Raw genomic sequence first — 11,841 nt, forward strand, 5'->3', positions numbered from 1 at the left:
GTCACCGCGGCGAACTTCACGCTGTGAAACAAGATGGCGTCCGTGTGTCCGCAGCGCGTCTCTGTCTCCGTGAGGACGAGTGCAGTGCAGCGGGTGAGGTGGTTGGTGCAGCAGCGCCTCACTTTGGCTGCTGAAGAGATATTTGGGCTCTTTGAAAGAACGATAGCAGAGTACGAGGAGGAACTTTGTCGTTCAAAAGAGGAGAAGGAGCGACAACAGAAGCTACTGGACGCTGTTTCCGACCCTCAGCTGCGGCTCCACACAGCAGGTCTGCTCCCTTCTCTGCTTCTTCTCTCTACTGTGATCCGGTCCAGATCTGACAGGTCCAGGAACAGTGACTCTGGTTCCGGATGTGACGTCTCTAGGTGTTGGTAGTGGTTCTAATTCTTGACCGGATCCAGTCTGGACTGGAGGTTCAACACATTAAAGAGGAACAGCAGGACTTCTGGAGCCGCCAGGAGGGAGAGCAGCTTCAAGATCATGATATCACCGAGTTCCCATCCACTTCTGTCCCTGTGAAGAGTGAAGACGATGAAGAGAAACCTCAGTCCTCACTGCAGAGAGCGTTGGTGACGCAGCGCCTCACTTTGGCTGCTGAAGAGATATTTGGGCTCTTTGAAAGAACGATAGCAGAGTACGAGGAGGAACTTTGTCGTTCAAAAGAGGAGAAGGAGCGACAACAGAAGCTACTGGACGCTGTTTCCGACCCTCAGCTGCGGCTCCACACAGCAGGTCTGCTCCCGCCACTGCTTCTGTCAGGTTAACGAGCCGCCGTGGTCCCTGAACGCGCCATGGCGGTGACGTAACCTGCAGGAAACAGGAAGAGACGTTTTAAAAAAAAAACTTTATTTAAAACAGTTCAGAATATTGGATTTGATATTTTTACAAAAACGTTTTTAAAAAGTATTCAAAAGGCACAAAAATAAAATAAAATACATAAATAAATAAAAATAAAATACATGAATAAATAAAATAAAATACATGAATAAATAAAAATAAAATACATGAATTAATAAAAATAAAATACATTAATAAATAAAAATAAAATACATGAATAAATAAAATACATAAATAAAAATAAAATACATGAATAAATAAAATACATAAATAAATAAAAAATAAAATACATAAATAAAAATAAAATACATGAATAATAAAATAAAATACATAAATAAATAAAATAAAATACATAAATAAATAAAAATAAAATACATGAATAAATAAAATAAAATACATAAATAAATAAAAATAAAATACATGAATAAATAAAATAAAATACATAAATACATAAAAATAAAATACATTAATAAATACAATAAAATAAAAAAAGGTTAGTAAATAAATAAAAATATAATAAAGATACAACCCTCAACACAACACACCAACCTCTGAACCACGAGAATTTTCTGGGCGGACTTTTCCGTGCAGATGATGCTACACTCTGAAATCTGAGTTTTCTTAATGTGTGTTTCCCGTTTCCTGCAGACGTCCAGCAGCTGTCGGTGGTTAAAGAAGAGGTTCCCCCTGAGCAGCAGGAGTGCAGCTCCAGTCTGGACCAGGAGGACCCAGAGCCCCCACACATTAAAGAGGAACAGGAGGAACTGTGGAGCAGTCAGGAGGGAGAGCAGCTTCAAGGGCTGGAGGAGGCTGATATCACCAAGTTCACATTCACTCCTGTCCCTGTGAAGAGTGAAGATGATGAAGAGAAACCTCAGTCCTCACAGATGGAGACAGAAGCTGATGGAGAGGACTGTGGAGGACCAGGACCAGGACCAGACAGGGACTCTAATCCAGATACACATTTAACACCAGAGACTGAAGACAACACTGCAGACTCTTCTGAACCTGAGACTGATGACAGTGATGACAGGACAGAGACCAGAGAACCTCAGTCAGGTTCAAAGTCTCTGAAAGATGATGAACTTCCTGTCAGTGATTCAAGACGCGGTTCTGCTGAGAAACGATTTCTCTGCTCTGAATGTGGCAAAAGATTTGTCCGCAAGCACCATTTAAAGATACACATGATAACTCACACAGCAGAGAAACCCTTCAGCTGCTCAGTTTGTAAAAAAACCTTCACACAAAGTGGAAATCTACAGTCACACATGAGAATCCACACAGCAGAGAAACCATTCAGCTGCTCAGTTTGTAAAAAGACATTCACACAAAGTGGGAGTCTACAGTCACACATGAGAATCCACACAGGAGAGAAACCCTTCAGCTGCTCAGTCTGTGGGAAAGCGTTCTGTGAAAGTGGAAATCTGAAGAGACACATTAAAACTCACGCAGGAGAGAAAAGTTTAAGCTGCAGCTTTTCTGACCAAACATTGACTTTGCTGTATCAGCTCAGATACAATCAGTGTGTCGATCATCAGTTCTCGAGGCTGAATGAGGAAAACAGAGATGCAGAGCCGCCGGCCAGCAGCTCCAGTCTGGACCAGGAGAACCAGGAGAACCCACACATGAAAGAGGATCAGGAGGAACTGTGGAGCAGTCAGGAGGGAGAGCAGCTTCAAGGGCTGGAGGAGGCTGATATCACCAAGTTCACATTCACTCCTGTCCCTGTGAAGAGTAAAGATGATGAAGAGAAACCTCAGTCCTCACAGATGGAGACAGAAGCTGACTGAGAGGACCAGAACCAGAACCAGGACCAGACAGGGACTCACACCCAGACACACATTTAACACCAGAGACTGGAGACAGGACTGGAGACTCTTCTGAGCCTGAAACTGATGACAGTGCTGACTGGAAGGAGACAATAGAACCTCAGTCAGGTTCAAAGTCTCTGGAAGATGATGAAGTTCCTGTCAGTGATGAGAAACGGGGGGAGAAACCATTCGGCTGCTCTGAGGGTGGCAAAAGATTTGATATCAGTGGAAGTCTGAAGAGACACGTTAAAACTCACACAGGAGAGAAACCTTTCAGCTTCTCAGTTTGTGATAAAAGATGTTTGAGCAAGACGGATCTGACGAGACACCTGCGGACTCACACGGGAGAGAAACCACTGAGCTGCTCTGGTTTCATCGGGAGCGGGAATCTCGGGAAACACATGAGGATGCACACAGGAGAGAAACTATTCAGTTGCTTTTTATGGATTCATCTCTTGGGTCCGACCAAACTGGCAACCCGACTGCTGCTGGAGTTATTTTTTGTTGTTGCGACTATGATTTCTGCGATCTCCTTTTTTTTTTCACATATTCTGTCTCTCGCAGTCTCGCTCGTATTTGCCAAAATTGTGCATGAGGCGCCAAACTTCCTCTGCAGCTTCGTGAGCACTTCATGGTCGACGTACGCTTTTCTATATTAAGTTATTGAACCTTAAATATTTTATTTAATCTTGTATCTGCCTGTGTTTTTCTGAGGGACACTGTATTTTCACCGATGGACTTTTATTTTGAAGTTCCTGCCTGGTTCAGAAACATGGCCCATAGAGGCGTCAGTGTTAAATCTGTGTTTAATGTTTCAAGCATGAAGCTATTTCAAGCTTTTATTTTGAAATATCTCCACGGTGCTTCAGTTGAAACGTTGGATTTTGTGTCTCAGATGTTTCAGTGATTGTGAGGAATTGTTTGTTTTTCCCTCACAAGCTTTTGTTTTTGATGACTACAACAATAAAAGCAGTAACTTCCTGTTTCCTCCACATCGACTAAAATCAACTGAATCCAGATTTCAGAAAATCACATTACACTGTTTTTTTTGTGTTTGTTCCATTTGATTCTTTAAATCCTGATTGAAGTGTCGTTTGTGTTCGGGGCACTTTGAACGAGCTTCAGCACGAAACATTTCTTCTGTTGTGAAAGTGACACAATAAAAAATCCTTCAACAACAGAAGAAGTCACTCTAAAGGGACGGCTGCCGTCTCCACTGCAACATCCAACAAGAGATGGAGAACTCCTCCTTTCCTCTCACTTTACAGCTAAAGACAGAGTCATGTTTGATGAGTGTGGTCTGGTTTACACTGTGGAGTTATTGACGCTGCGTCAGAGATTCGTCTCAGGCTTCAGGTCTGAGGAAAACTCTGTTGGTCAAACATTTGTTTGCTGTGAGTTCACATGATTCCCAGCCTGAAGACGGCGTTTCTAAGTGTGAGGGAAGTTTGTTTTAAACGGCATTTCAGAAAGTTTGTAATCAGCAGGCGTCAGATTCTTCCTGGTGTCTGAACGTGAGCAGCGTCACGGAGCGGGAGAGATCAGTGACGCTGCTCTGAACAGAGTCACACAGGCTGAAGGGAAAAACAGGTGCAGCTGCAGGTGTGATCCAGGGGGACCTGTGGCTGAGCAGCTTCAAGAGAGTTAAAGAGAGTGGACGTCTGATGCGGAGAAGAGCGATAGACTGAGGAGGAGGAGGAGGAAGAGGGGGAGGAGGACTTCAGTCCTTCACAATAAAAGTCCATCAATGTTTTCCAAACATCAGTCCTTCACAATAAAAGTCCATCAATGTTGTCCAAACATCCAGGACCAAACTTCAGCCCTTCACAATAAAAGCCCATGCTTTAACAGCTTCATAATAAAGCGTAAAATCATTTTGAATGTAAACAGCACCTGAGCCTCAGGCCGAGCGTCTCCCAAACGTTCTGACTGTTTCTCTTAACATCACTTTATTTTAATAAACTGACACAAAAACGTTCAGATCTGAAATTCACCTGGAGATTCTGACGAGTGTGTGAATGAGTTCTACTTCCTCTTCGTGCAGATCACCTGGAGTTCAAGACCGTTCCTCTGACGACACTGAAGCCTTTGTTTACTCGTGGAGCCGTCGCAGAACGAGTATTATTGTTGAGACGTTACGCTGAATTGTCGTTCTGACATCTGCAGAAGAACCACAAAGCCTCTGAATCTTCCTCTGTAGTTTTAATGAGGGCCAACATGTCACATGACACACACTGATAAAATACACACATGAATGAGAGGCCATCACTCTTGAGAACAGATAAAAAGATGGACTGGAGAAGAGTTGAAGAGTAGAAGCAGGATCCTCATGACAGGAAGTCCCTCACTTAAGGATGATTTATGTTATAAATAAAAAAAATTGCAGCACTATTGCTGTCAAGTCTGTATAACGATGATAAGCTTGGCACCCAGCAGAACTGCGGTCCACTATCCCCTTTACTTGTTAGCTAATGTTAGCAAAACGTTAGCTAGGTAGCTTACATCAAGAAGAAATAGCCTTGATCTTCTCTGACTTGCGATGATTCATTCCACCTTAAAAATCTGTCAGCAGAAAGAATGAGACACCTGACATGAAGTGAACTCCCGTATAAGTGGCTCTGTATTAACGCCAGAGGAAGCTCATGTTTGGCTAACAGCAGCTAGAAAAGGGGAAAGTGGACTGAGGTCCCAAACTCATAGGTGTACAGATCAGACTCCACGGTGCTGTGACTCTGATTCAGGACAGGATCTGTTTCATCCTGACCTCTGAAACTCTGCAGTGAGTAAAACAAGTTTCTGTGATTTCATCCTGAACTGAGATCATTTAGACTTCAGACTGAGGAACTTTCTGGAAAGAGGCTCCTGAATCACTTCTTCTTCTATTCAACAGAAACTTAATTAAACAAAGTATAGTCTCCAGAACTGTGTCATAAAAGTACAATGTATTATTATTATTATTATTATTCTTAGTGTCTGTTTACAGCTTCATTCAAACACGACAGTAAACTGAACCTCTCTCTCAACAAGACATGAGAAAACACTCCACAGCTTCACTTCCTCTCTCTCAACAACAGCTGATTGAACCGTCTTCTGACTTACGTTTGGTGCAGCTACATGGTTTCTCTCCGTAAAGCATCTCCACGCGAGGACTGGCCGGCACACTGGTGATATTTCAGCTCCGTGTACCAAGCGAAGCCTTTCTCACAGACGCTGCAGCTGTACTGTTTCTCCATCGTGTGCACCACCATGTGAGACTGCATACTCGCCTTGTGAGCGTATTTCTTACCGCACACGGGGCACGGGAAGGGTTTCTCTCCCGTGTGAGTTCTCATGTGGATCTCCAGATGGGACCTGTAAAGACATTTGATACCACACATGGAACAAAAGAACGCTCTCTCTCCTGTGTGATATTTCATGTGTTTCTTCATGTTGCAGTGGTGGAGAAACCTTTTCCCACACTCAGGGCAGCTGAACGCTTTCTCGAGAGTGTTACATCCAGGTTCACATTCAGGAAATGGGAGGTCATTGTTGTGCAAAGAGTTTAAACCTGACAGAGGGTCGGTGTCGTCTTTCCAGAAGTCGCCGTCGCCGTCGTCGCTGTCGGGCTCAGGACACTCGGACGGACGTTCTCTGCCCTCCTTCCAAAAGTCACTGTCAACACTTTCATCGGTATCTGGATGTGAGCTCCTGTCTGGTTCTGGTTCTGGTCCTCCACAGTCCTCTCCAACACTGCAGCTGAATGGTTTCTCTCCTTTGTGCGCTCTCATGTGTCTTTTCCCACATTCAGAGCACTTAAATAGTTTCTCTCTATAACTTGAATCACTGACAGGAACTTCGTCGTCTTTCAGAGACTTTGAACCTGACTGAGGTTCTCTGGTCTCCGTCCAGTCATCACTGTCGTCAGTCTCAGGTTCAGAAGTGGCTCTAGTCTCGATCCCTGACGGGAGTTTTCTGGTCTCCTTCCAAAAGTCACTGTCCACACTTTCACTGTCGGGTTCAAAATGTGAAAACTTGGTGATATCAGCCTCCTCCAGCCCTTGAAGCTGCTCTCCCTCCTGACTGCTCCACAGTTCCTCCTGTTCCTCTTTAATGTGTGGGGGCTCTGGGTCCTCCTGGTCCAGACTGGAGCTGCACTCCTGCTGCTCAGGGGGAACCTCTTCTTTAACCACCGACAGCTGCTGGACGTCTGCAGGAAACAGGAAACAGACACGTTACTGATGGAGTTTGTGTGGTTGAAGGAGCTCAGAGACAGAAATGTGGCACGACACAGATCAGACCGAGGCTACAACAGAACTTTATGATACATGTTGGCTGAGTGTTCGACACTGAGGGTGTTATAAATATTATAAGTTCTTAGTAAGTAAAGTTTTTTAAACCATTTAAACCAAAGTGCTGCACAGAAAAACATGCAGGACTCCCGTCTGGATGGAAGAAAGGGGTGAAGTCCTTTTTCCAGATCATCATTTTAAAACCAGTGAAATTACCTCCACAGTCTGCTTCCATCTGTGAGGACTGTAGACCTGGTCCTGGTCCTGGTCCTGGTCCTGGTTCTGGTCCTGGTCCTGGTCCTGGTTCTGGTCCTCCACAGTCCTCTCCATCAGCTTCTGTCTCCATCTGTGAGGACTGAGGTTTCTCTTCATCATCTTCACTCTTCACAGGGACAGGAGTGAATGTGAACTTGGTGAGATCAGCCTCCTCCAGCCCTTGAAGCTGCTCTCCCTCCTGACTGCTCCACAGTTCCTCCTGTTCCTCTTTAATGTGTGGGGGCTCTGGGTCCTCCTGGTCCAGCTCCCTGTGGACCACCACGTGTTGGCTCAGACCTCCTACCTCTGGACAACGTTCCCGTCCGGTGGGATTTCTTCTGTACATCTTCAGAAGGTGATTGTTTTTAAATGTTGCCTCCTGTTTCAGAGACTTTGAACGTGACACGTGTCCACTGCTGTCGTCACTGTCGTCGGTCTCAGAGTCAGAAGAGTCTAAAGACGTCTCAACAGTCTCTGATGTTAAATCTGTTCCTGGATCTGTTTCCATCTGTTCAGTTGAGCTGCTGGCTCCATGCTCCGCCTCTCTGTTCTCCTCAGCTGAGGACTGACGGCCGACACACTGATGGGATCTCAGCTGATGATGCCAAATAAATGTTTTGTCACAATCTTTGCAGCTGTAACTTTTCTCCTTTGCGTGGACTTCCATATGTTTCGTCAGGTATCTTCTCCAGGCGAATTCTTCCCCACAGACCGGGCACCCGAACTGGGTCTGTGTGGTGTGGATCCTCATGTGCTGAACCAAAGCGTCGCTGTCACTGAAACCTGCGTCACACACGGAACAGCAGAAAGGTTTCCGCCCCGCGTGACACGTCACATGAGAACGTAAACTTTCGCGTTTGGAAAAAGTTCTTCCGCAAACGGAGCAGCCGAATGGTTTCATCACCGTGTGAAGTCTGGTGGGAACCTGCAGCTGGTTCTTACGGTTAGAGCCGTCACCACACGGAGAGCTGACGTGAAGCTGAGCGGACTGAGACGCCTCGTGTGTCAGCAGAGCGGGACTGTCTTCAGATGTTTCAGGACACCCAGAGGAGCTGAATGCTTTCTTGTCAGAATGACATCGTGTATCACGGACAGAGACGTCCTGAGTGTTCAGACGGTTCAAACCTGACTGAGGTTCAACACCGTCATCATTTACACACACTTTTCTATTTCTCCCGTAGGTGAACCCTGACTGATGTTGCCTGGTCTCTTTCCAGAACTCAACGTCGACACTGTCGTCGGTCTCAGATGTCGGTCCGGTGTTTGTGTAATTATCTAGTGTTAAACGTCCACTTTGACCCGACTCCCCTGGTTCTGATCCTCCACACTTCGCTCCGTTAAAGCGAGTTCTTCTTCGCAGCCAGGACTCGCCGAGACACTTGTGTTTTTTGATCTGAAAATGCCAAAAGAATCTCCTTCCGCAGACGCCGCAGCTGAACGGCTTCACCCCCGAGTGCACGGCCATGTGTTGCGACATAATTCCCCTCTGAGAAAACGTTTTACCGCAAACGGAGCAGCTGTACGGTTTCTCTCCCGTGTGGGTTCTCATGTGTATCTCTAGGTGTGAACTAAACTGACGTTTCACGCCGCAAACGGAGCAGGTGAACAGTTTCTTTCCTTTGTGCATCCTCACGTGGGTCACCAGGAGGTAGTTGTTGGGAAATGTTGCGTCACATTCGGAGCAGCTCAGCACTTTCTTACGTTGATCGCTTTGTCGTCTGTGAAGCCGAGAGAAGTCGCCGATGCACTTGTGGACTCTGAGCTGCGACGTCCCCCTGAATCTTTTACCACAAACGCTGCAGCTGTACGGTTTCACCCCCGTGTGGGTCGCCATGTGGTACGTTACAGCCCCTTTGTTTCGAAATGTCTTGTTACAAACAGAGCAGCTGAACGGCTTCTCTCCTGTGTGAGTCTTCAGGTGGTAGTCCAGACCCGGCTTTTGACTGAAACTTTTACCACACAAAGAGCAACTAAACGGTTTCTCTCCAGTGTGAGTTCTCATGTGTATGTTCAGATTCCCCCTGTGTCGAAATGTTTTGCCGCACAAAGAGCAGCGGACTCGTCTTCTGTCGGGATCCTTCCGCTCGGTTTCAGTCTCACGTTCAGAGGAGTCTGAAGTCTCGCCTTCAGTCTCTGGATGTGCGTCCCTGTCTGGTCCTGGTCCTGGTCCTGGTCCTGGTCCTCCACAGTCCTCTCCATCAGCTTCTGTCTCCATCTGTGAGGACTGAGGTTCCTCTTCATCATCTTCACTCTTCACAGGGACAGGAGTGAATGTGAACTTGGTGATATCAGCCTCCTCCAGCCCTTGAAGCTGCTCTCCCTCCTGACTGCTCCACAGTTCCTCCTGTTCCTCTTTAATGTGTGGGGGCTCTGGGTCCTCCTGGTCCAGACTGGAGCTGCACTCCTGCTGCTCAGGGGGAACCTCTTCTTTAACCACCGACAGCTGCTGGACGTCTGCAGGAAACAGGAAACACACAGAAACAGACTTTGAGGAAACTGCAACTTCATTAATAATGTCACAGCAGCAGTTTGAGCATTTATTGCATATCCTTTTTATCAGACATCAGTAGTTGGACTAGTTGATGTTAGTTAGACTAGTTAATGCTCACTGCTTAACTAGTTGTGGTGTCTTTTGAATTCACAAGTGAACTATCGAGGCTCAAAGCGTTTGTTAGATAATTTTGAAAGGTTGTAAACGTTGACAGCGGGGCCAGGCCTGTCGCCATAGCAGCAGCGATCATTTCCACTTTTCCCTCCATCAGAGAGCCTGGAAGACAAAAGTTTTTATTCCGGTGCGTCAGTTTCTACGGCGCCCTCTGAACCCTGGTGTCGGGTCCGTCACCTGTCAGCAGCACGCTCTCTGTGTGTGGAGGCGCACCCCTGGCGTTACCCAGAGTGCAGCAGGAGAGCCCTGTGAGGAGCAACACACGCTCGCTGAGATCTGGAGTTTTAAAAAGAGGAAATTAGTTTCAAAGCCCGACTGGCCTGTGACGGGGCAGACTGGACTGTGACGGGGCGGACTGGACTGTGACGGGGCAGACTGGGCTGTGACGGGGCGGACTGGGCTGTGACAGACTGGGCTGTGACGGGGCAGACTGGGCTGTGACGGGGCAGACTGGGCTGTGACGGGGCGGACTGGGCTGTGACGGGGCAGACTGGGCTGTGACGGGGCGGACTGGGCTCTGACGGGGCAGACCGGGCTGTGACGGGGCGGACCGGGCTGTGACGGGGCGGACCGGGCTGTGACGGGGCAGACTGGGCTGTGACGGGGTGGACTCGGCTGTGATGGGGCAGACTGGGCTGTGACGGGGCGGACTGGGCTGTGACGGGGCGGACTGGGCTGTGACGGGGTGGACTCGGCTGTGACGGGGCGGACTGGACTGTGACGGGGCGGACTGGGCTGTGACGGGGCAGACTGGACTGTGACAGACTGGGCTGTGACGGGGCAGACTGGGCTGTGACAGACTGGGCTGTGACGGGGTGGACTGGCCTGTGACGGGGCGGACCGGGCTGTGACGGGGCAGACCGGGCTGTGACGGGGCAGACCGGGCTGTGACGGGGCGGACTGGGCTGTGACGGGGCGGACTGGGCTGTGACGGGGCGGACTGGGCTGTGACGGGGCGGACTGGGCTGTGACGGGGCGGACTGGGCTGTGACGGGGTGGACTGGCCTGTGACGGGGCGGACCGGGCTGTGACGGGGCGTGTGTGTGTGTGTGTGTGTGTGTGTGTGTGTGTGTGTGTGTGTGTGTGTGTGTGTGTGTGTGTGTGTGTGTGTGTGTGTGTGTGTGTGTGTCGTTCATTCCGACCCGTTTGAAGTGTGTGACACAAGAGTCGCAGCTGTTTTGATTCATATTTGATTCATGTTTCATAAATAAATACAAATGTTTTTCTGCAGATCAAAGGGACCGAGCGGCTTCACACACACACACACACACACACACACACACACACACACACACACACACACACACACACACACACACACACACACACACACACACACACACACACACGCTGTCAACTTCAAATGGGATCTGGATTTTTATATATTTCATATATTTTAAATTTATATATATTAAATTTAAAATATACGAGGACCAGGACCGGGACCTTTCGAGTCTTAACGAGCTAGCTGCTAACAGGCTAGCTGCTAACAGGCTAGCTGCTAACAGACTAGCTGCTAACAGTCTAGCTGCTAACAGGCTAGCTGCTAACAGCTGGGTGTGTGAGAATGGTTTAGCTTAGCACAAAAACATCAGCAGTGAAGAAGGAGAATGTAAACCGACCTCTCATTATAATAATAATAATAATTATTATTATTATTATTATTGTTATTGTTGTTATCATCATCATCATCATCATCATCATTATCACCTGCTTCTGTCCGCAGCTTGAGCTCCACATCCAGCTGCTCCTGCTGACAGCTCCACCTCTGCATGTCCGGATGTAGCGTGTTGTTGTTGTTGTTGTTGTTGTTGCTGTTGTTGTTGTTGTTGTTGTTGTGTCCGCTCAGGGGTCCGCGGGCCGCACTTTGAACCAAAGCTTCAGCTCCTGAACTCTGGACTTTAGTCTCTGTCCGTTTACACTCACACACATGCTAACGGTGCTAACGATGCTAACTGCGTTCCGTCAGAAGGCCGCACTACCCGGAAACGCAACTTCCGCTGTG

At 47.6% G+C, this 11,841-nt stretch overlaps 2 protein-coding genes across 2 annotated transcripts; one reads left to right on the plus strand and one right to left on the minus strand.

Annotated features, from left to right (window-relative positions):
* Window positions 1-33: 33 nt before the first annotated feature.
* Window positions 34-4,792, plus strand: LOC310955429 (uncharacterized protein; the record flags this gene model as incomplete). Its single annotated transcript, XM_083925245.1, has 4 exons — window positions 34-93; window positions 522-732; window positions 1,486-1,660; window positions 4,693-4,792. 4 exons carry the CDS (start codon window positions 34-36, stop codon window positions 4,790-4,792), a joined length of 546 nt encoding a protein of 181 aa, XP_083781371.1.
* Window positions 4,793-5,758: 966 nt separating this feature from the next.
* LOC310955430 (uncharacterized protein) lies at window positions 5,759-9,271 on the minus strand (the record flags this gene model as incomplete). Its single annotated transcript, XM_083925246.1, has 4 exons — window positions 7,384-9,271; window positions 6,476-6,635; window positions 6,201-6,286; window positions 5,759-5,999 (listed from the first exon to the last, which is right to left on the minus strand). Exons 1-4 carry the CDS (start codon window positions 9,171-9,173, stop codon window positions 5,759-5,761), a joined length of 2,277 nt encoding a protein of 758 aa, XP_083781372.1. The 5' UTR covers window positions 9,174-9,271.
* Window positions 9,272-11,841: the final 2,570 nt, after the last annotated feature.

Source organism: Echiichthys vipera (assembly GCF_963691815.1).
Source record: "Echiichthys vipera genome assembly, chromosome: 13".
Classification (NCBI taxonomy): domain Eukaryota; kingdom Metazoa; phylum Chordata; class Actinopteri; order Perciformes; family Trachinidae; genus Echiichthys; species Echiichthys vipera.